General features: G+C 33.7%; 2 protein-coding genes across 5 annotated transcripts; one reads left to right on the top strand and one right to left on the bottom strand.

Moving 5' to 3' along the window:
• The first annotated feature begins 9,002 nt into the window (after positions 1-9,002).
• LOC131608722 (uncharacterized) lies at positions 9,003-11,180 on the top strand. Its single transcript, XM_058880244.1, has 5 exons — positions 9,003-9,283; positions 9,376-9,479; positions 9,776-9,947; positions 10,037-10,159; positions 10,394-11,180. Exons 1-5 carry the CDS (start codon positions 9,116-9,118, stop codon positions 11,099-11,101), a joined length of 1,275 nt encoding a protein of 424 aa, XP_058736227.1. The 5' UTR covers positions 9,003-9,115; the 3' UTR covers positions 11,102-11,180.
• Positions 11,181-11,302: 122 nt separating this feature from the next.
• LOC131608721 (NADPH-dependent diflavin oxidoreductase 1-like) lies at positions 11,303-18,137 on the bottom strand. 4 transcript variants are annotated; one of them, XM_058880242.1, is made up of 13 exons: positions 17,960-18,137; positions 16,596-16,768; positions 16,412-16,489; positions 15,999-16,103; positions 15,634-15,725; positions 15,038-15,222; positions 14,436-14,533; positions 14,255-14,329; positions 13,893-14,003; positions 13,279-13,401; positions 12,623-12,742; positions 12,291-12,507; positions 11,303-12,172 (listed from the first exon to the last, which is right to left on the bottom strand). In XM_058880242.1, the coding sequence occupies exons 2-13, from the start codon at positions 16,731-16,733 to the stop codon at positions 11,643-11,645; spliced, it is 1,872 nt and encodes a 623-aa protein (XP_058736225.1). In that variant the 5' UTR covers positions 16,734-16,768; positions 17,960-18,137; the 3' UTR covers positions 11,303-11,642. The 4 variants fall into 4 exon arrangements, with proteins under 4 accessions (XP_058736225.1, XP_058736224.1, XP_058736223.1 ...); XM_058880241.1 differs by having other exon boundaries at positions 16,596-16,775; positions 17,960-18,136; XM_058880240.1 differs by having other exon boundaries at positions 16,596-16,808; positions 17,960-18,135.
• Between the last annotated feature and the right edge of the window lie 6,429 nt (positions 18,138-24,566).

Raw genomic sequence — 24,566 nt, 5'->3', positions numbered from 1 at the left:
AACGAACTTCGGGACTTTTAGGTAGTATAATCAATGAGTACAGTAAGGTTAATTGATTAACTGATTTGTAGTTGCCTTTAAATTGATTAAAGGGTTTTTTAATCTATTTATGACGATGTATTTTCAAAACCTTCCTTATTTAGCTTATGTTTCTTATTCACAATTAGGGTTAATCGATTAGTATATTAATAAAACTCATGGATCATTTCTATTTTGAGCTAAATCTTCTATAAATAGATGACTTCTTTTAATTCCATTTCACACAAATTTTAGAAATTAAAACTATACTTTACTATTTTCTACTCCATTTTTCTCTATTTTCTTATTCTTTATTAAAGTTATCTTAGTTCCAATTGAGTGATAAATATTTGTGAAAGTTTGGTTGTACTAGTGAGGTGTTGTATTTATTCATGTTCAATCAAGGGTGTGATTTTCTTGAGAAATATTCCTGTTTCATTCTTGATGTTATGATATTAAAATCTCAGTTTATTTCTTGAGATCAGCCTTTTAAAATATCTATTTGCCTTGTGAGCTTAGTCTGTTAAAAGCTTTGTTTAGTTTAGAGATTATTTTGCATAAAATATCTCATTGTAGTGAAAATATTTGAGGGTATATCCATAAAAGCTTAAGACTTATTGTTAGTGGAAATCTCAAGAAAAAATTCTTGTCTCCAAGAATAGTCCATGTGGTAGACCAAATGATTAATATTGAGTTCGCCTAAAGGGGGAGCGGAGGGGTTAAATCGGGTACTTTAAAATATTATGGTTTTATGGAAGGATGATTCTTTACTTTCTGGTTTATTTAATGTGATGAAAGCGGTAAAGTGTATAAAGATAAAGAACACCAAGAATTATCCTAGTTCCCCTCACAGTTTGAGAGTACGTTTAGTTCCCTTACAACATATGAGAGATTTTAATATAGTTAGTTAGATCTTTAGACAAGACACATCTAGTATTTCTATACAATACTCTAACCAATCATTAAGGCAACAACGCCTTATGATCAACCAAGTTGAAATGAGAATAATCCTCTACTCTCTCGCTTCCAACAATCCTGGACAGCAAGGTATATACACCAATCATGTAGAAAAAGAAAATAATCATTTCTTTTTCACTCTCTTGTTTCCAACAATCCTGGACAACAAGGTATATACACAAATCTAAATTTTATAAGATGTTTGAAATTGTAAGACTTGTATCAATTGTATGTTATACAAATGTTCAATGAATATGATGCTTAAACTTTCTGGACTGTTATGAAAATTGTATGCAGCAAGTTTCAATGGAAGTTTAAGACAATGTGCCTGTGTTTGAAAATTGGAGAAATAATGGATTTGAATTGTATGAAAGAGGTGAAGATTTGAAATATAAACCATGCAGTATTTATAGGAGTATCATACCACTTTGAATGAGTGTATTTTTTATCAAACAATGCAATGTTTAAAAATACAAAATCCAAATGCGTTCGAATCTAATTTAAAATGAAAAAGTGTCACTACTTCAGTGTTAGCTGGTTAACAGAAATGTGTTAACCGGTAAAACATTCAAAACTAGCCACTAGACAGCTTTTTGAGATCATGTTAACTGTTTAACCAAAATGTGTTAATCCGTTAACACTGTTCCAAAAACTAAAAAACTTTGAAAAATTATTTGAAACTTAGTGACAATAAATTTTAAATCGGTAATGCCTATGTATGAATATGTTGACATATTTTTAGTACAAAATGTATATCAACTCTTGAATTGTAACTTGTACTGATTAATGAAGATCAAGGCTAATCTTGATGAGATTGCTTATGAGACAAGTCTTGATCCATAGTTCGTTATATATTGATCTTTTGCTCATCCTTTCTTGATACATTCTCAAGGTAGTTGTCTTCTTCAAAACATAAAATTTGGTGAAGCTTGACTTCACACAAACCTTTATAAACTTCTGTAGCACTCTCCCTAACTCTATTCATTTACTTTTTGTCGTCTACTTTTATTTCCTTTGTAATTCTTTCTTCTTCCTCTTCTCCACGAATTTATCTTTGTTGAACTAATATAAACCGATTTTAAAAAAGAATTTCTTTCAATGATTTTGATTTCAAAATAACACAATCACCCCGTCCTCTTGTGTTTAAAGTTGTAACACCCTTCTAAACCCCGCAGAAATTAATAAAATAGTTCAGAGTAAAACATGAAAACAAGGGTGCCACAATTCAATTTAAAATAATTAATCATAAATCAATTGTCATGCTTCACTTAGGAACGAATCATCAATTTAACAAAATCATGTTTTTACACAACGGAATATTCATCATATGGATAAGCATAAAATCATCTATGCAATATCCCACAAAATTAATACAATAAGAACACAATGGAGTAACATCATAGACTCTAAACTAGCGTTCCCCCAGTGTTACAATATCAGAGCATGACACCGACGCTATACTTAAACAAACTAGCCTACGAGCTATCCTCACCAAAGCCAAAGCCGCTACTCGCCAATCTGAAAATGTCAACAGTAAGGGTGAGTCTCATTCAAATTAACAAATGTTATTAAATCATAAATAATAACACCTCATAGTTACATCATTCACCCAATTGTTTCATAAACAGACATTCAGACAAGTTTCATCATCACAAAACAATCAATCAACACATCATCAATATTTATAACATTGGAATACATCCAATCATGTTATAAAAGTCATGCATATGAATGCAACTGACATTATGCATGTGGTACCAACATCATCAAATGGGAATAACCCATGACTGATCCAACATCATCAAGATACGGCCCTGCCAGCACAGATTCCACACAATGGGAATCATGCCCTTTACTGATCCAACACATCATCATGGATACAGCATCATCAATGAATATGAATGAATGCAAACATACATGAACATACTTATACCATCATCAAGTCTATGAGTAACATCATCAAATACTCATTTCATCATCATCATCATCATTATCAACATCATCATCATCATCATCAAAGTATGTTTATATACATTAGCATCATTCAAATACAATCAATCATCATCATCATCATTAAAAACATACATGTATCCACATCAATCATCATCATCAGTAAGGAAGAACATACATGTATCCACATCATTCTAAAACAAAGAAATCATCATCATATAATTCTCAACAAATCATCACATCATAATGTTTTTCAAAACAATATCTTATATTGTCACATTTTATCATATATGTCAACAATACGTCATCCATCCAACAGACAAGATATACACATCATACTCACACCATCACAAAACTATCTCATAGGATTCATCATACCAACAAAAAAATCATCACAGGAATCATGTTTTAAACATAGCTTGTATCGTTACATCTCATCATATATGTCCGCAACACAACATTCATCAAAACAAGAAAAATTGTGATTTAAAAATAATCTCGAGCTACTGCTCATTTCATCATCCTTACATCAAAGAATACTTCATAAACTTCATCCTGCTCGAAACGGCACTTAAAACAGGCCAACGGTTCAAAAGATACGCATCTGTAAACTTTTCAAAATTTACTAGCAGCACGCGGCGCCACACATTGTTCGCGACGCGCTGCCAGAAAACGACGCCTTCGCGGCGCCAACAAGGGACGCGGCGCGAACTGAGTGAAATAATTCTCCTCAAGCTTTCTGCCAAGCAGTTCACGGCGCCAACAATTGGACGCGGCGCGAACTGACCAGATTAGAGATTCCCATTGCAATCACTACGCCAAATTTAAGCTACTAAAGCGCAGCTACTAAAGCGCTTTTAGCAAAAGCGCTCTCGTAGGGTTCGCTAAAAACAAAATTAATAAACAAGGGAAAATGATGCAAAAAAAGCGCTCTGGTAGGGGGGTATGAGAGCGCTTTCAAAAAGCGCTCTGGTAGGGGGGTATGAGAGCGCTTTTAAAAAGCGCTCTGGTAGGGGGGTTATGAAAGCGCTTTTAAAAGCGCTCTTATAGGGTGGGTGCTACGAAAGCGCTTTTGGGATAAAAGCGCTCTGGTAGGGGGTGTTATTAAAGCGCTTTTGAAAAGCGCTCTGGTAGCCCATTTAAAAAATTATATATTTTACAAACACACGCGTTTTGTTTCAGATCCAAAACACGCGAAACCCTAGCATAGAAGAGAGAGAGAGAGAGAGAGAGAAAGAGGAAGAAGCTACACTCCATCGCCTCCACCCCGTTACAGCCGAAGAGGAGGCGGAGGAGGAGGTCGCAGTCCAAGTCCCCGTCGCCGTCACCAGTCTTCTTGTTCGCAACCTCCGCCATGACTGTAGGCAGGTTTCTTCTCCTTTTTCATCAAATCTTTCATTTTTTTCCTCCAGAATCAACAATTGAAATGGATTGTTTAACATCGTTGTGCATTTTTTGAAATGGATTGTTGTTGTTTATGTTTTGATTGGAATGAAAAGTGAGTATTTAATTGGAGATTAAGCAATATAAAAGTATTAAAAGAAAAATAAGTAGTAGAAGTGAAACATTGAATAAAAAGAGGAAAAGGGTAAAGTGAATCATTCCTGGGCTGCAGGAAACAAATTTTTATTTATAATTTCCCAAAAAAATCCGCAGCTATACCTTTCGAATATTTTTTTTGCAGGTAATTCGTGTTTTTCTAGTAGTTGTATAAATTCACTTGTGAGTATTAGTGAGCATTCAACTGCATAAGTCTTTACTTTTCATGTTAAGGGCATGTTTAGGTGAAGTTATTTTAGCTTATCTGTTGACTGAAGTATGCACTTGTTATGGAAGACAATGCGAAAAGAACTTATGACATTTTCATTAGTTGTTTTAAGCTTATTTTGTTTAGCTCTCTTATTATAAACATTTCATATACAGGACTTGTTTGTTACATATTATAAAAAAAAAAATTTGTTTTATGTTGCTTGTTCAGAGTTTGATCCTTGTGTTGATTTTTATGTTTACTTCGTATGAAATCTTTTGATTTTTCTTGTTATGAATTTTTTTTTATGTTGGAAATTGGAATTGTGCAGGAATTTTGGGTTGGAAATGAAGAGCTTGTCAATCTGTATGAGAAGAGACTTGGTGATGCTGGATATATTCATTTTAAGCTCGGAAGGACTAACAACTGTAGGCAGGTTTCATCAACTTTTACATGATTCAAGATTTTCTATATGTAGTTAGTAATAATCACGTTTTTCTATTGTAGGTTGAGCTTCAAACAGTGGATGGACTGGTAAAGGATAGAACACAATGTGCCCCTGCCGATTATGTTCCATAGAACATGAATCAAGTAATTGTACCCCGAAGTCTTCTGTGGAAGGATCCTTCGGGGTACAGTTATTTGATTCATATTCTGTGACACAATACAACATAGCTCAGGTGACTACTGGTTCTCCACTAAAGCATCAATACAACATAGCTCCAGATAATACAGGAAGCGTACATTGGTTGCATAAGAACTCGGAAGTTGTTTCCCATTTAGTTGTTTTGGTTTAGAAATATGTGAATTGGTTTAGTTGTTTTGGTTTAGAAATATGTATATATGTATTTTGATTTACATTAATGGTATATAATATAATACTTTTTTTGTATATAATCGATATCGATTATAATGGTATATATCGATTTGAAATGATAAATTATAGGTTCATGAAAAAATACTGCCAAAAAATAGTAAATTACAGGTTCTAAAATATTGCTGCCAAAAGTGCAGGTTTAGAAATAATAAAAAGCATAAAAAAAAAAAAACGCAACATACGAAAGCGCTTTTGAAAAAAGCGCTCTTATAGGGGTGCCTACCAGAGCGCTTTTTCCTGAAAAGCGCTCTTAAAGGGGGGCCTACAAGAGCGCTTTTTCCAGAAAAGCGCTCTTATAGGGGGGGCCTACCAGAGCGCTTTTAAAAGCGCTTTCGTAGCCTATGCCAGCGCTGGCTTTGGCAGCGCTTTAAAGCGCTGTTAAAGGCCAAAAAAAGCGCTTTTAAAAGCCTTGCGCGTTGTAGTGAATTGACAGCATACGAACCTGAATCCCAAATTCCTCAACCTCGACCAAATCGATTCAAGTTGATCAAACACCACAAAACAGCCACACAACATATATCATACTCACATATAACATATATTATGCATCATCAAACATCATACAACACCAAATTCATAGAAATTCATCAAAATAGATAATTATCAACAAACATCCCCAAAATCCCAACTCTATCATACGACTCAATTGACATGAAATAATATATCTATATCAGTCCTATTATCCATAACCCGATAATAGATGTTAATCGGAAGAGTCCCCCCTTACCTTAGCCAAGAATCTGGACTTTCCCCCTTCTTCTCCATCAAATCCGTAAGCCCTTTTCTTCACTTTCAGTAAGAATTCCCAAACTTCAAACTCGCTTATCTCCCTCATCGAGAACCTCCCTGACACGAATTAATATATCAAATCAAAGTAAATTTCGTGTAGAATCCGAATCTTCGAGAATTACCTGGTTTGGAGTTACAAGCAGAGAGTTATGACCCATTTTGTGAGGGCTGCGCCATGAATACGAAAATCTCTTTTCTCCATGAGCTCTCTCCTTCTTCCTCTTAGGTTTTTCTTCTCTATTTTCCAATTTCCTTCTTTTTCTTATTTTATGAAAAATAAAGCAAAATAACTTTAGTAATAAGGCCTATCAATTACACCCCCTCCATTACTAACCATAACTTGGCCCAATAGCTTATTTTACATAATTTCCAACTTAATTCCAATTAAAAATACCAGTAATCCAAGAAATTAATTTAAACTCCCATTAAATTAATAAATGTAAAATATGGGGTGTTACAACTCTCCCCCACTAAAAGAGTTTTCGTCCTCGAAAACATACTTCCAGTGAAAAGTTTCGGATAGAGCCTTTCATCTGACTCTCCGGTTCCCATGTAACATTTCCATCAGTCGATCCTCAAAATCCATCTGATATAACCAACAGGAAGCACATCTCACGCGTTCAATCTCAGTTCTTATGTCGCATTTGACCACCCAAAGGTGTACTACTCGTTATACCCCCAAAAGGTTAACAACAATAGTACATTGAGGTACAACCCATACAATACGCTCAATAACTGAATAATATAATTACACAACCTGTGGTATGATCACACCTGATCAACATTGCAGCAATGCATTCCATATACGAACATACCAACCTGAAACACACTTTCCCATTTGCGCGATAAAGTAATACTTACACTTTTTATCAACTGCTTCCTTCAAGAAAACTCAATAACAATATTCCTCTATCATTGAATTTCAACTATCTGACTCTTCTCAATAAGGCCTATCAATTACACCCCCTCCATTACTAACCACAACTTGGCCCAATAGCTTATTTTACACAATTTCCAACTTAATTCCAATTAAAAATACCAGTAATCCAAGAAATTAAATTAAACTCCCATTAAATTAATAAATGTAAAATATGGGGTGTTACAAAAGTCAGTTAATCAATAATCTTTGGGGAAGGCCTTAATCAGTGCAGTCAATCACATCACCGTTTTTCATTTTCCTTCTTGATCAATATGAAGTTTAACAGCTACTCTATATAGTTTATCACTGACGAGACTTCCATTCCTTACTAGAAAAGAGAATGGTTGGTAGGTGGAAGATGACTACCATGAAGATGTTTTTGATGTGGTGGTGAAAGTTCTCCAAATATCGAATAAGGTACCTACAAAAAAAATTAGTACTTTGAGGCTCAATCAATATGAGATTGAGGTGGAACTTTGAAAATATGAGTTGAATCGTTCATGGATGTAACTCAGAGTAACACTTATATAAGAGAGACGGTTACAATTAGGAGTGACAAATGGGCATGCCTGCCCCGCAAAAATATGGGACGGGTGGACCGCAGACACTACACCTTTTGAGCCTAAAAAAAATCATGTAAACAATTGTGCCCGCAAAAAACAGAGTAGACGAGATATGCACATTACATGGTGTGGGTCTAAACTCATGGCTTGCCTCGCGCATGCCCAATTGGTCGGATTCGTTTTGTCACCTCCTAGTTACAGGTATCTCTAGATTGTTTGACATGGAGAGCGAGTAACTTTTGAATGCAGATCAACAATTCTAATGAAATGAGTGATGTGTCATGTGAGAGAATTATGGATGCAAATCCGCTTGTACGTCAATGACTAGTGTGTCTTGATTGAATTGAGCCGATCTTGAGAATGAAACTAATTGCAGTTTATATACAACATCAACACTCTTTAATTCAACGATAAATATTTTTCAAAGAACAAAATTGTGATAAATTTTAACCAAAAAAAAAAACAATTAATATCTTATAGCCGCAGTGAACAAGTGACTTAAGGTCGATGAAAACATATAAAATCCACAAAATATTTTTAGAAGAATAAACTATGGAAATCATCCTCCATCTCTCGTCATTTAATTTACAATTTTTCTTCAATATAATTTATATTTCTTGTGTTAAAATAGAATATTTAGTTCAATTTTAACTTTTTTAAAAATAAATTATTTTAAAAGTGTACATGATTTTCATTATACCTTCCTTAGTTAATCGGCAGCCACCTATAGTCAAATATTCTCGAACATGGTAAATACGTGTGATGATGGTTGACCAAACTAACATTTTCAACCAAATACAAAAACATAAAGTTATCCAAATAATAATAAAAACAAAAACAACAACTATGTAACATCCTTGACCTTTGAAACTAGTCTTAGAAAAAGTGGTCAAATTCCACTTGGCTTTATCTATTATCATAAACATATAGTATAACTTTGGTCTCCACTCATGCAAATAAATTATTAATTTATGATGCAAAAGGAAACATGTAAGAAAGAACTATTCATACAAAAAAGCATAGGTTAGGTCAATTCAACACAAGTAACCAATCTCATATCTTAGTCATATTTAATTATTTTTGCTACTATCAAGGCTTGATTCTATTCATAACAAACATGTCCATATTATATATATACACAAACATTGACATGTTCATGAATCAACTCAAACTTGAACACAAACTCTTACATTGAAGTTATATAGTTGTTGTTATAATATAAACTCATTTATTGTTCTATCATCATCATCATCAAAGTTTATAGCAAATTTTCAATATTCATACAAGTGAACAAAATGGGTCTTATAGGAAAAAGTTTTGCTTCAAAATTGAAAAACATAACATTACTTGGAATTTCTAGGATTGCAATTTTGAAGAATCATCGCAAAGCTAAAGCTTCTTATGCTCACTATGATATTTCTCAACTCTTGAAACTTGGTTACTATGATCAAGCTCTTCTTCGTGTAAGTATCAAAACTATTATTATTATTTATTTTTTATAAATTATTTTTCTCTTTTATTCAACAAGCATTTTGTATTTTTTATTTATAAACAGGTAGAACATTGGATTGTAGAGCAAAACATGTTGGATGCATTTATCATGATTGAAGATTATTGTAATGTCCTAAGAGAAAAAGCTCAAGTACTTGAAAATAATAAGTTAGTTTTTCTCATCTCTTCCTATTTTCTTTTTTTTTTCCACGAAGTCATAACAATCACTGATCACTAAAAATTCTCACACATAATTGAATATCAAAGTTTAAATTCTGATTATAACGTCCAACCTACCAGCATTAGGGTTCAAATTCTGATGATAGCGTCCAATCTACATGTATCATCTTGTACGAGTTGAACTAGGATTTATGGAAATCTCATCCTTTCTTTAATTGTGAATGGAAATGGCACATGCATTACTTTACTACCTTAATATACTAATTTAGTAATTTCAAAAATAGGGAGTGTCCCATTGATCTCATGGAAGCAACATGCAGCCTTATATTTGCATCATCAAGGTGTGGCAATTTTCCAGAATTACACAAAATCCAAGAGATTATGACTTCAAAATTTGGGAAAGAATTTGCAGATCATGCTATTAAATTGCATAAAAACAATGGAGTGAACTCTAAGGTATATAGATATTTTGAAACCTCATTTATTTCAAGAGTTCAATTAACTATCACAGTATTCTAATATATTTTTCTGACTTAACTATGTAGATGATTCAAAAGCTTTCATCAAGATATATCACAATGGAAACCAAAATGAATGCTATGAAGAAAATTGCTCTAGAGATAGGAGTTACTTTGCCTTTAGGGATGGACACTACGTTGTCAAATAAGGTAAAAAAACAACATGTCTCAAAATAAGTGCTTATACATAAATTATTTCTATAAATTGTTTCATAAGTTATTCTAAAAAATCTATAAAAATAAGTTCAGAATAATTTATGAACATGTCGTTAAAAGTAGTTTTTATGAACACTTACATGTAGTCTCCGAAGAGTTGTGTCGGTAAATAAACTCAAATAAGTCATTTCAAAATCTAAATGGATTATGTTGTGATATGTATTGCAGGAAATATTGAATGCTGACCAGACGAAAAATAAACTAGAAACCAAAATTTGTAGTAGTGTTGAATCTATTGATGATGTTAAACATGAAGACTCTCAACAACATGATTCTAATCAAAATGTAAATCAAGATGAGAATCTATTTGATGTGAATGAGGAAGATATTCAACATGATCCTAATCAAAATGTAATTCAAGATAAGAATCTATTTGATGTGAATGAGGAAAAGAGAAGGAACAAAAATGCTGCAGAAGCTGTTCTACAAGCTTTGGAATTAGCAACTTTGGAGATAAGTAAATACTTAAATCATAAACAAGAGGGTGTAGTAATTTCAAAAAGAAACTATAGTATTGATCTTAAAGAGGAATCTCAATTAAGTCAAAATCCAAGAGATGAAATGATAACACAAGAGAGTGCAACAATATTAGTTTTAAAGGGAAATGCAAGTAGAGAAAGTGACATGGTTGGTGAATTAAGCTCATACAAGAATTTGGATGGTTATAATGATCATAAAAGTGAGTTTGATGAAGCTAGAGAAAATGAAGATTTGAGTGAAGAAAAAACATACCCTTCTTCACAAGCTATTAGATGGAATCCACATAGGTCTCAAAGTAATGTTGATGTGAATCTCATGGTAAGAAGACATGTAAAGAAAATGCATACACATCATGAACATTTGGATTGGAAGATGATGTCGGTGAGAACCAGATGAGCACACAAACAAAACCAATATTTTTAAAACTAGACCCTCGATTGGATATTAGTTTAGTTGAACCAGAATGAACCGCATTGGTTCATTCGATTCTTTTTCTTTTTTTTTTCATTTATTTATTTATCATCCAATTCAATGATTTATTAATTGTCCTTCAAATGTGAACAAGAGCGTAGAAATGGATCTAAGAAATATTCATAATTAACCAAAATCTAATATCACTGTTGGCAAAATGTGTGCGAAATACTACTATTCAGTATTCACAAACCAGTTAAGTATTTACAATGTATAAATGAAATAATAAAGATCACTTCCTTAAATCAAATGTAATAATAATCTTAATAAGAAAAATTGGACATAAAAAACTGTATTATTAGTACCTCCTTGAGAAACCCATATCATCTAAAACCGCTTTTACGATGGAGCTGGCTGTAGATCGTTAGATTAATCTCGAGAAAATTCCTCAAAATCTGGTTGCAATGTGAGGCTGGCTGTAGGGATACAATCTGCTTTTTGACGCCTGCAAAACTGTCAAGTGTCATCAAGACCATGCTTCAATGTGATATTTACCAGATCTTTCTAATGCCCTAATCAACCTAGCTGCATCTTCCTTTGAAATATCATTTTCTTTCGAAACAATTTCCTCAAAAGCCGAAGTTACATCCGTAGGCATATTAGTTGATGAACCTGCTATATAAACTGCAGCTCCCTCGGCTAATAGGTTCCAAACCCTTTCACTGTGTTCCCTCATCTTATGCTGAACATAAATTTTCTCAGGTTGGTCTCTAGAGAAAGCAACATAGAAACCACCACCCTTTGCTTCTGAAAGCACGCCATTGTTCTGTGAATGATTCAACCAAAAGTCTTTGTATAAAAAGTCACCATCTTCATTCCAACAGCCAAAGAAAAACATGATTGGAGCGGTGGAATGAGTTTTACTTTGCAAGGCCCTTTGCTCAATGAATCCGCGAAAAGGAGCACATCCTGTTCCCGGTCCAACAAGTATGAGGGGAAGTGAGGGTGATGGTGTCGGAAGAGAACCTTTTTGGAACCAGGCAGGAATACTCACGGCTGTATAAAACAAGACACGTGACAAATTAGTGAATGTTAAAATCACTTTTTTTATAATATCAATGTAACAAAGAGACCTTATATCAACTGTAAAAAGTGGCTATTTTTTTGTACATACCATCGCACGGATCTAATGTAGCTAGCCACGAGGAGCATAGTCCTTTCTTTTTCCTCTTGTAAGGTGTTGTCCAGGACACAACATTCACAGTCAAGTGTACTTGATTAGGGTGAGCTGATTGAGAAGATGATATGGAAAATGCTCTTGTTTTCAGCAGAGGAACCAATTGAATTAACCACTCAAATGGCATTTGTACAGAAGGAAAATCCTCAAGCACCTTTTTATCCCAGAAGAAATAGAACATATATATGAGTAAAATTGATTCAATACGTAAAAAAACACTGAATTGAATCAAAGCAAAATAATGTACAATATACGTTAATTGAACTCACCTCAAGAACTGTTCTCCTTTCCTTCTGGTTGTATTGGTACAGGTCATCTCTTCCTTCTGGCGAAGCAAAATCCTTAAGTCTTTCTTTCTCGTGTTCAGCTGTTGCAAAAAAGCTCATAACCTGAGATATCCAATTGTTGCTGAGTTAGCCTTTATGTGGAAACATGGGTGGAGGATGTCAATATAGAAACCACATTCTTCTAGCCCCTTGTTTGTTTTTATCGGCTTTCGAATGCGAATATAGTTCAGAGAAATTATTTTTCATTTTTATCAAAAGATCATTTACTAGGGTAATTGAAGTATTAGATGATATTATGAAACTTAAAAGATTGTAAACGTTATTCAGAACAGTGTGCGGGTTTATGCTTGATTTCACAATGCTACCAACTTGAGCATTTTATTTATTAACTCATTAAATCGTCCAATCCACAGTGAAAACTTCAAATAAAAAGGACGGGCACGATATAAAATACAATTAATGGAGAATAAACCAATCAACACAATACACATGAATGTATGCTTTGTAATTTTGATCCAATCAGCGACTACAGTGACAATGACAGACTAACATTCAAGGACCAAAATGACAATTTACTCATTATGTAATTATCTCTAAAATGAAAAAATCAAAGGTAAGTCAAACATACAGCATCTTGCCTCAAAGAAATATCGCCGAGGGGAAGCAGAAGCTATATCCATAGTCAATTCCACAAAAGTTCTTAATTTTACAGGCATTCTAGAACCATGTCCATTGCAATCATCCATTTCTCTAGGACTCACCTGAAATTTAGGGGATATCTTATTAGAAAAGGTTACAAATGCTTCCATCAAACAAAAATATGAATCTAATCAAATATGTTTATGGTGTTGAAGTCTTGTACTATTAAACTCAAATTTGAAACACAAAATTAAGAAATTATGCCAACATTTTGATATAGATCAGAATTATACAAGGAGCTTCCTTGTTTCTCTTTTTTAAAAAGCACGTTGAGACATGTTTTTCTTAGCTGATTAAATGTGTGAACTCAATGCTGAAGAGGGTCAAAGAAGCACATTCATCTTAACTGTTGAAGTTGTACTTGTAGGTATTATGCCTTTAGGTATATAGGGAGGAAAAGGAATACTCAATAATAATCATGTATTGAAACAATAAAATATAAGCAAATATGAAAACTGGGACAATCTAAGATGTTCAATGTTAAGATCAATATATTTTTAATATAATCGAACAATAACTAAGCTTAGAAGACTTTTGCCAAAAAAAGACTTACGGTGATGAGTGAATCAGGATCCAAATTACAACGTTGTATAAAAGCATCAACTGCGGCTGAATCTTGACCAGGGAGAATTTCAAGAACATCACCAGTGTCATACTGAACAGCCTGCGGGACCCAAAATGCATATATACATTAATTCAAAGAAGGAAGATGAATAACTTCATAATTATTTTTACGTGTGTTGTAATGTAAGTAACATACACAGAATACAAATCACCGTAAATTGTGATTCAATGTGTGTACATAAATGAAAAAGCTCTCTACTGTGTCATACATGTGAATTTCATCATAGGCCTTTTGTTCCTCTTATCATTAAACAAGTTTTGCACGTAGGTTAAAAAGACAAGATAGCTTACGTCTGAAACAAATTCAAATTCAAAATGACGAACATCTTTTCCAAAGTTTGGTCTGGTTAAAGGAAGATTCTTCACCTGCATGATCAGCATGGAATAAAGAATAAGACATTTGATCACTGCTACCCAGAGCTAACTGTCCATCAGCATAAAACTACCAAAGATAAAGTGTCCAATCTAGTACCATCTTAAGAAAGCAATCAGGATGCCCACTTCTGTCAGAAGAAGAGTTTCCAGGATGCATTGAACGAGCACGCCGAAGAATATCGTGACTCGTTAAATCTGGAAGATTCATATGTTATAAAATTCTAGTCAAATATAATGAGAACAACTAATATTTTATAATCAACAATGAGGGTACAAATGCGCAAGGCGAAATCATCAAACCATAACTCAACCATAGTAAACTGTGCATTGGAAGCACTAACTAACACAAAATATACACACACATAACTTGAGGTGTTTTTGCTCAAATATGACAAAAATCAAGCTTTGGAGTTTAAGCATCAATAACTCTAAAAAATTTGCCATAAGTAATCCAACCAAACATGCAACGCACGGCCAATAACTTGCCATAGACTCTAGAAGATGTCAGTGATTAAGGAATGAAAGCAAGGGGTTCGACCAATTTTGAACAAGCTAATACTTAATATGCATCGTATGAAATTCATATGAAAGGTAAAATGAAGACAACAAAAGAAGTATACATGAATAGGCTGTTCGAGATCATAATAATTGCTAATAAAACATTGCAACCCAACCAAGAATTTGTCGAGTTTGTGATACCTGATGCACTTGAAAACCGCGACTCGATATTTTCAATATTGTGATATGAGATTTGGACTTTAGGTCGGTCAATCAACACTGTATCTTGAATTACAACATCTGGGCCATTTGGTAATAGTTCTGGTTTGATCATGTTTAACATTCTCCATAGAGAAGATATCCAAGGATCAAGAGTACCTTCATAGCTACAAATAATTATACAATCTTTAGTAACGGAAAGAAAAACTCTATACTCCAAAATACTACTACTGAGAATACTATAAATAAATTAAAAAACAGCATGCTTTAAAGAAACTGCAAAGAGAAAAGTAACTATTGTGTATAACCTAGTTCTCCATAGCTAGTAGTAACAAGGTATAATACCAAAATCCCAGGGGTAGGGTAGATTCATATCATCCAAGGAAGCATTTATCAAAGAAAAGAATAGAAGAGTATTCATACACTTGAATGAATACCAACTACTCAGAGTACATTCAGGACAGATCAATAACTTAATCACATTGTTAAACCTTTTCATATTCCACAAGCATAAAGGTAGATGTTTCTACTAAATCAAGCAGAATATTCTTAATCGACAACATAATCCAAAATCATACCCTGAAGGATGTTGATCATCTCCCAAGCCTCTTTCTAAAATAGTTGTTCCTCCAAGGTCCATTAATCTTTTGTCCAGCTTCTTTGCAACAAACTGCCACAGTTTGCAAGTAAAGATTATTCAAAACATGAAACTGAACAAAATAAACATATGTGCAAAATAATAAAACTTGTATCCACTAAAATTAAGTTGTTTAGTCATAATCAAAATATCATTCAGTGCCTATTTAGCTCATAGTGATTAAGTATCAAGAAGAACATAATCAATAAACAATACAACTCTCAAAAGTACTGCAATACTTATAATCTAACAGAATGAAACACAACTTTTCAAATAAAAAAGCCACAATTCAATAAGCATGATTACATTGTACTTCTGGTAACCAGAATCACCCAAACCGAAGACAGTGTAATGAACCCCTTTTAGCCATTGGTTGCTGAGATTTCTCTGAAGAAGAAACCTCCAAAAGACCTGGAACCACAAAAGAATTGGCAAAACTATAGATTAAAAAAAACAACCTCAAACAAAGAAAAGGAACAAAAAACTAGTTAAATAAAAGGGCTAAATGTTTTGTCTCTATAATTATCTCAAATTTTATTTTCAGCCCAGGTACCCATTTTTCCAGTCTATATAAATTACAAACTGCATGGTGTTAATTTTGTAATTTATAGACTAAAAAAGTGGTCACATACAATATAACAAAAAATTTAAATTTTATTGGAACTAACAACATATTTAGCTCTAAAACAAAATATAAGAGAGGGCTTAAAGGAAGTTACCTTCATGGAATCAGGGGCATCACCCTGGCCTGTGGTAGAAACCACAAAAATGACAGCCTCTTCCTGAGGTAACAGACTCTGAACAAAGCAACCCATTAGCTAAAATTTAAACCTTGATATCAAAAGAAGATTTTGAAAATAATATCCCAAGATTGCACAAAGGCATAAAGAAAATAAATCATACAGGATCATAATCATGAAGAGAAAGAAGTTTGTTGGGGCAGGATCTTCGTTCGGCTTCACGAGCAAGACGTTCAGCAGCATCCAATGCATTGCCGGTTTGAGTTGCATACAGTATGAGAAGCCTACGCTGGTGCTGCATTTCTCTCTAGAGCCTAACCTCTAAGAATTTAAAACCTAAAAACTTTATGTGAAGGCCAGTGGCGTATTCAGAACCCTGATCATGGGGTGCGAACGATTTAATTTTAATTAATAATCCTTATCATACATGTAAAAGTAAATATTAAAAAAGAAACTTTAATATATGTATTCAAACCCAAATGAATTTACATTCATAACTAATAAATATCTATTAAGGATGGACTCTAACATACAACATAGACATGTTGATGATACTGCTAAATAATGTCAAAAACATATGACACCAACGCCGATACATATATATTTTGTAATTAATAGAATATGAACATCATTTATAAATTAGTTAAATTGAGAAGGAAAAGTATTATATGCATCTAAATGGAATAATTCATTTTATTATAAAAAAATCCTAAAACAAGATGTGCTAGTATTCCTCTTCATCAATCCGTCTCCTACCAAAAAATTACAATCAAATTTAAGATCTTTAACCATCTCAATAATCATCATTAATATGAGAATTGTCTAAATCCAAGAGTCTAATAAAATAAAATCTCAACAAAACAAATGTGGTATTTTTTGAAAGCATATATACAAAAGTCCTAAACAACACATGATACATTTCTGTTTTTCAACTTGCCCAAGTTAGATATTAAAGTATACATCTCCCACTGTCTTTTTTGAAAATATTTTTGAGCATACCCGGACATGTAACAGCTGACAGAAATCATAATATTTATAGTTTAAGATATGTGTCAGTATTTCAGGCTTACTTTACCAAAAATGCATTACACAGATGCATTCAAATCTCCGAGTATTTAACATATAGCAGACTTTCATTTTCAGACCTTAAGTTAACAATCGTTGAAGGAATATATGACCTAGTGCCAATCCTAAAACCCAACCTAAGTTGTCGATAGCGTGCTACGGTGGCACCATAGCAGCGTAGTATACACGTGCCTGAAACCGGAACACTCTTTATATATATAAATTAGGAAAATTAACCATGAATTACACAAAATTAGGAGATTTAAAACCTAATAGCAACAGAAAACAGTGGCAATTTTCCTATTTCAAAATTCAATAATATTCAAAAAAAATTGGAAAACTATAGAACGTTCATCAAACGAATGAATACAATCCATAAAATGAACGAAAAAATCACTAAATTGAATTTAAGAATGAAATACATGAATTTCTCTAGGGTTTATTGGAAGAGAACTCACTCACCTCCAGAAGCAGAAACTGGCATATGGAGCAGCGGCGGCGTGCAGACGTTGCGTAGTGGTCGGCCCCGTGGATAGTGGCGGCGGCGGCTGCTTGTAGAGCAAACGGCGAGAGAGAGACTTGAGCAGTGATCGTTACACCCTCCACACAAAACTGGAAACAAAAGGGTACTAAATTCTAAAATCGAACCGGGCAGCTCGATTCTTGGTTTTACCGGTTCAACTGTAATTAAACCGATTCAACAATAATTATGTGAAAAATCGAAAATATCACTGTCTCAGTATTTAGGATGTATTTGAATTGATGGAATAGAATGAAAAAAAGTTATGTTCTATCACTTGGATTATTAAAATAATGATGGAATGCATTTCATCACTTTCTATCATTTTTTTAACCCTCCAATTTAGGCGGAATGATAAAATTCCTTTATTTCATCACGACGTATCCAAACAATGAAATGACATATTAATTCAATTCCACTCAGTTTCATTTCGCTCTGCTCCATTCCCCTTCGTCATTTTTTACGTATCCAAACATAGCCTTAGAGTTTGAATTCGAAAGCATATCACACTAAAACAAACCAAGTTTATTATGAAAAACAGGGGTTTGTATTCTTTGACTTTAATTTCTCTAACTTTCTCTTTATTTCTCTCTTAATTTACTTTTTTTCACATATTTTTCACTCCAAAATCAACACCACTATTTCTTTTGTTTTACCTAAAATTTGTCTAAAGTTACATTAACTTTCCCACCCAAAAGTCAGAGAATGCTTGTCCAAAAGACAGTCATTATACATGTGCATGATCCACATTATTCAGTTAGACCTGGTGTTGTCACGCCTAATGGTTCTCTCGATGATGTATTGTGTTTTCTCCATATTTCAATCACTCTTCAATTCATATATTTGGGGAAACAAACCTAACACTATAGAATTAGGAGTTGATCTGACTGATGCTAAAAAGGAGATTCTAGATATTAGAGGATGTCCTGCCAAATTTTTTATCTCTTAAGAAAAATTATATTGATCACTTGACTATCACTGAAAATAACCATGGTGATGATGCACATGTTTTCTATCATAGAAAATATTCGTTTAAGACATACTTCATGTTTTTGGTTAGCACAATCATATTCATGTGTGATATGGGGAATATTGTTTGGTTTACTTGTACTTCAAGTTAGATGAAGCTAGTTAATAGAGGACGAGACAAATGATAGGAATCAAATATCTACTTCATTTATTTACATGTCAGTGATTTTATTTTATTTTTTGAAAACTTGGTATTCGGCCTTGTAGTCGACTAATACAAGGGGACCAATCCCACCGCCATTAGTGAAGGACATTTAAATCCGAAGAAAAGTTATGTATGGATGGGCCCAACACAAGGATTGTTAGCACCTATGGAATTTGAACTTGAGGCCTTAAGAGGAGCACACTCTTAGGACCCAAGCCTCCACTAACGAGCCAACCTCTGAAAGTTATTTACATGTCAATTATTAATTTCATAATATTTGTACTACACCCTTACTAATTTTAATCTGAACTATTTTCAAGTTTGGACCCTCCAATATTTTTCAAGTATCGTCATGTGGAAGTATGTTTCCGATTATATTGAGGAGTTGCCACTTGTGTGCTCGATTATTCCACTCAGGGGGAATATGACGGCTGTGTGAAAATCAAGATTCTCTATGGAAGATCTTTTGTTTTGATGAAGACAAATCATACATGACAAGAAGGAAAAGATGATATTCAAGATAAAGCATCATGTGTAAAGACTTTGATTCAAGCTATGGATTCTTTGGAATAGGTATAATCATAATTATCAATTACTTAAAGTCTTAGATGCTCAAAAACCAAACCTCAAAATTGCATAGCATACTCCTTCTTAAATCTCAAGTTTCATAAACAAAAAATGCATTTTCACCTAGTGTAAATCGATTTACACTTACTGTAAATCGATTGCTTGCTGAAGGTTTTTACATGCGCTTCTGTTTTTGCATGTGTAAATCGATTTGCACAATAGAGCAATCGATTTGCACTGAAGGTTTTTTGAATTTTTGTGACTGTTAGAAGTTGTGCAATCGATTTGCACAAAGGTGCAATCGATTGCTTGCTGAACGTTTCTGAAAAACAGCATCTTTTCATTACACCTTCTCAAACACCTTTTCATTAAAACCTTTCCTTTAATCTTGGCAATGGTTCATGATTAAAATACAGAAACTTGTGATATTTCAAGAGGTGTTATAAACATCTATATATACTCAAAATTTCAAATTTATTCTTCACCTCTTCCAATCAAAAACTCTTAGAAATTTTCAGAAATTCACATTGTTATTCTTCAATCTTTTTCAAGATATTTTCTACACACTTTCATATCATCCAAATCAGAAAATATTTTGAGCAATCTATTACTTTAAAGAATTGTGAATTATTATCATTGGAAGGGAAGATCAATCAAGAGATTGATACATTGTTCTACTATTCAAACACTTATACAAAATCAAATACTTGTTGTATTCTTGTTATCCAGGATTGTTGGAAACAAGTTAGACACTTTGAGAGGATTGTTCTCATAAGTGGTCTTAGTGAAAAATCCAAGAGGATTGTTCTTGGTCCAAGAGGATTGTTCTTGGTGTTTGGTTAGACTTGTACAAGATACCAACTATATTGAAATCTCTTACTGCGTAAGGGGACTGGAGTACTCTCGGTTTGTGAGGGGAACCAGGATATATCCTTGTGTCATTTATTTTTCTGCACTTTACATCTCTTAGTAACATTACCATAAACCAGAAAAATAATCACTTTACACCATAAAACCGAAAAAGTTATAAAGTACCTAATTCACCCCCCCCCCCTCTTAGGCATATCTGATACTTACAATTGGCATCAGAGCAAGTTATAGGTAACTTGTTCCTAAAGATCCAGAATGGCTTCCGCAAATCAAAGACCGGTTTTCAAAGATGGTGGTTCTAACAACAAGCCTCCATTGTTTTGTGGTGAATATTTTGACTTTTGGAAAATCCAAATGAAGGCTCATCTAGAAGCACAAGGAGAAGAAGTTTGGGAGGCTGTCCTACAAGGTCCTCATGTTCCTACAACGGTTGTTAATGGTGTTGGATCGGAGAAACCTAAAGCGTCATGGGATGATAATGATAGAAAAAGGGTTCTTGCTGACAAAAAGGCGATCAGTCTTCTTCATGGTGCTCTTAGTATGGATGAATTCTTCCGAATATCAACATGTACAACATCAAAAGAAATTTGGGATACTCTTGTAGAAACTCATGAAGGTACCGCTGAAGTTAAAAGATCAAGGTTGAATACTTTAAGCCAAGAGTACGAACTGTTTAGAATGAAGCCCGGAGAAACTATTCTTGATTTGCAAAAACGATTCGTACATTTGACAAATCACTTAAAGGCACTTGGTAAGACTCTTACTACCGAAGAACTTAATCTTAAAGTGCTCAGATCTTTGACAAGGGAGTGGCAACCAAAAGTAACGGCGATATCCGAAAAGAAGAATTTATCAAAACTTACTTCCGCAACACTATTTGGAAAACTTCAAGAATATGAGACAGAACTTGGAAGATTGGAAAAGCATGAGAACTTAGAGAAGAAATCCAAAGGCATTGCATTAAAAGTAGATTCAAAGGAAAGAAAAATGAAAGATACATCGGATGAAGATGAAAACTTCATGCTTCTTGTAAAAAGGTTAGGCAAATTTTTTGGTAATAAAAATAATATTGATAATGCTAACTTTGTCAAAAGGAAGAAATTCTCAAAGCATAAGGATAAAGAAGCATCCACTTCATCACAAGAAGTAACATGCTATGAATGTGGGAAACAAGGACACATAAAGCCGGAGTGTCCAAAACTTTCTAAGAATAATGGATTCAAAGGCAAGAAGGAATTCAAAAAGAAAAGGGCCTACATAGCATGGGAAGATAATGAAGTAAGTTCCTCATCGGACTCCGATAGTGACGAAAGTGCAAACCTAGCACTAATGGCATCACACCACTCCGACGATGAAGAAGGCGAGGTTAGTTATGATGATTCTCTTTTTAATAATGGTGCACAAGGTGCAATAAATGAATTGTTAAATGAATGTAAAATTCTCTATAAAACTATCTCATCTCAAAAGAAGATTATATCATCTTTAGAAGAGAAGGTTAAGATAATTGAAGAAGAACATAAAGATGACAAAGAAAAAATGATTAGTGTTCAAGAAGATAATGTTGCATGCAAGAATTGTGAATCACTTTCCTTCCAAATTGTCCAATTAAAACGTGTTTTAGAAAGATATGAAAAAGGGCAAATTGGATTGGAAAATGTTCTTAGCACACAAAGATACTCCAATGATAAGAGCGGACTTGGTTTCTCTAAATTTGATAAACCAACATCAAACAAGACTATCTTTGTCAAGGCTAGTAACCAACCAATTCAAGAGAAAGTGATCAAGCCTAAAGTAATGCAACATTATCCTAAAAGGAAGAACTTTGTTCAAAAGAAATCTTATCCTCCTAGATATAGAAGTAATTTTGAACCTACTTGTTTTTATTGTGGTATTATTGGTCACACACCCAATGCTTGTTATGTAAGGAACTTTAGTGTTCCTAGTGGACACTATGTATGGGTGAAGAAAGGAACTAACTATGATGGACCCAAAGCCATTTGGGTACCTAACAAAACTTAATTTGTTTTGTAGGTATGCTTGAAGACCACTTCAAACCTATGGTATCTAGATAGTGGTTGTTCAAAGCATATGACGGGTGACCTAAACCAATTTTCAGATCTAAGGTTAAAGGCCAAGGGTTTTGTCACTTATGGAGACAACAATAAGGGAAGAATTCTTGGCAAAGGCAAAGTTGGTGCACCACCTTTCACATCCATTGAAGATGTTCTTTATGTTGAAGGACTAAAGCATAATCTTCTAAGCATTAGCCAACTTTGTGACAAAGGCTTCAAGATCAAATTCACTAAGGAAGAATGCTTGATCATCGATGAAGTCACCAATGAGGTAAAACTCAAAGGTACAAGAATTAATAACATTTTTATGATTTCTTTAAATGATTTATCTTTGAAAGTAAAATGTCTTTTGGTAAACAATAATGAATCATGGTTATGGCATAAAAGAGCAGCCCATATTCATATGGATCATTTAAATAAGTTAACCAAACATGATCTTGTTATTGGCTTACCTAAGATAAAGTTTGTCAAAGATAAATTATGTGATGCATGTCAAAAGGGAAAGCAAACCAAATCATCTTTCAAACCAAAGAATGTGGTGACTACAACAAGACCACTTCAATTGTTGCATATGGATCTATTTGGTCCATCAAGGACAAGAAGCTTCGGAGGTAATGTATACGCTTTAGTTATTGTTGATGACTATTCTAGATATTCTTGGACTTTGTTTCTTGTGCAGAAAAGTGATGCTTTTAGAGCCTTTAAGAAGTATGCAAAACAAATCCAAAATGAAAAGTCATTAAAGATTGTATCCATAAGAAGTGATCATGGTGGAGAGTTTCAAAATGCATCGTTTGAAGAATTTTGTGAAGAACATGGTATCTCTCATAATTTTTCAGCACCAAGAACTCCACAACAAAATGGAGTAGTTGAAAGGAAAAATAGGTTTCTAGTGGAACTTGCAAGAACAATGCTTAGTGATGCAAATCTTCCTAAATATTTTTGGGCGGATGCGGTTAGTACAGCATGTTATGTTGGAAATCGAGTAATCATTAGACCTATCTTAAAAAAGACTCCATATGAACTCTTCAAAGGAAGAAAGCCAAACATTGCTCACTTTCACATTTTTGGATGCAAGTGCTTTGTTCTAAACAATGACAAAGACAATCTTGGTAAGTTTGATGAGAAATCCGACGAAGGTATATTTCTTGGTTATTCTCTTTCTAGTAAAGCATATAGAATTTATAATAAAAGAACTTTAACTATTGAAGAATCCATGCATGTATCTTTTGATGAGACTAACACTTCCAAAGAGGAAATAGTTGTTTGTGATGATGATGATCCTTTAGATTTACCCCCGGAAGAACCTTCAAATGATACAATTGTGAAGGCACCGGAAGAACTTTCAAATGATACAATTGTGAAGGCACCGGAAGTACAACAAGAAAGTGTTCAACAAGAAAGTGTACAACAAGATTCAAACACCAATGATCTACCAAAAGAATGGAGAACTCATAGAGATCATCCTATTGATAAAGTTATTGGTGATATTAGTCAAGGAGTTGCAACAAGATTAAATCTCAAAGATGCTTGCTTACACATGGCTTTTGTTTCTCAAATTGAACCTTCCAAAGTTGATGAAGCCTTAGGAGACGATCAATGGATAAATGCAATGCAAGAAGAATTGAATCAATTCGAGAGAAATCAAGTTTGGGAACTTGTGCCTAGACCAAGTAATAAACATATCATAGGTACTCGATGGGTGTTTAAGAACAAACTTGATGAGAATGGTATAATTGTTCGAAACAAAGCAAGATTGGTGGCCCAAGGTTACAATCAAGAAGAAGGAATCGACTTTGAAGAAACATTTGCTCCGGTTGCAAGGTTAGAAGCTATTCGTCTTTTACTTGCTTATGCATGTTCATT

This window comes from Vicia villosa, linkage group LG6 (genome assembly GCF_029867415.1).
Source record: "Vicia villosa cultivar HV-30 ecotype Madison, WI linkage group LG6, Vvil1.0, whole genome shotgun sequence".
Taxonomy (NCBI): domain Eukaryota; kingdom Viridiplantae; phylum Streptophyta; class Magnoliopsida; order Fabales; family Fabaceae; genus Vicia; species Vicia villosa.
The sequence above is the reverse complement of the archived record's forward strand: the minus strand, read 5'-3'. Positions and strand labels throughout refer to the sequence as shown.

Coding starts and splice junctions, on each gene's coding strand:
- LOC131608721 (XM_058880242.1), bottom strand. CDS start 16,733: ATGCAGCACCAGCGTAGGCTTCTCATACTGTATGCAACTCAAACCGGC. Junction 14,534..15,037: donor GCGGTTTTCAAGTGCATCAG/GTATCACAAACT, acceptor TGAATCTTCCAG/ATTTAACGAGTCACGATATT. Junction 12,508..12,622: donor AAAGGAGAACAGTTCTTGAG/GTGAGTTCAATT, acceptor TGGGATAAAAAG/GTGCTTGAGGATTTTCCTTC.
- LOC131608722 (XM_058880244.1), top strand. CDS start 9,116: ATGGGTCTTATAGGAAAAAGTTTTGCTTCAAAATTGAAAAACATAACA. Junction 9,948..10,036: donor ACAATGGAGTGAACTCTAAG/GTATATAGATAT, acceptor TTAACTATGTAG/ATGATTCAAAAGCTTTCATC. Junction 10,160..10,393: donor ACACTACGTTGTCAAATAAG/GTAAAAAAACAA, acceptor TATGTATTGCAG/GAAATATTGAATGCTGACCA.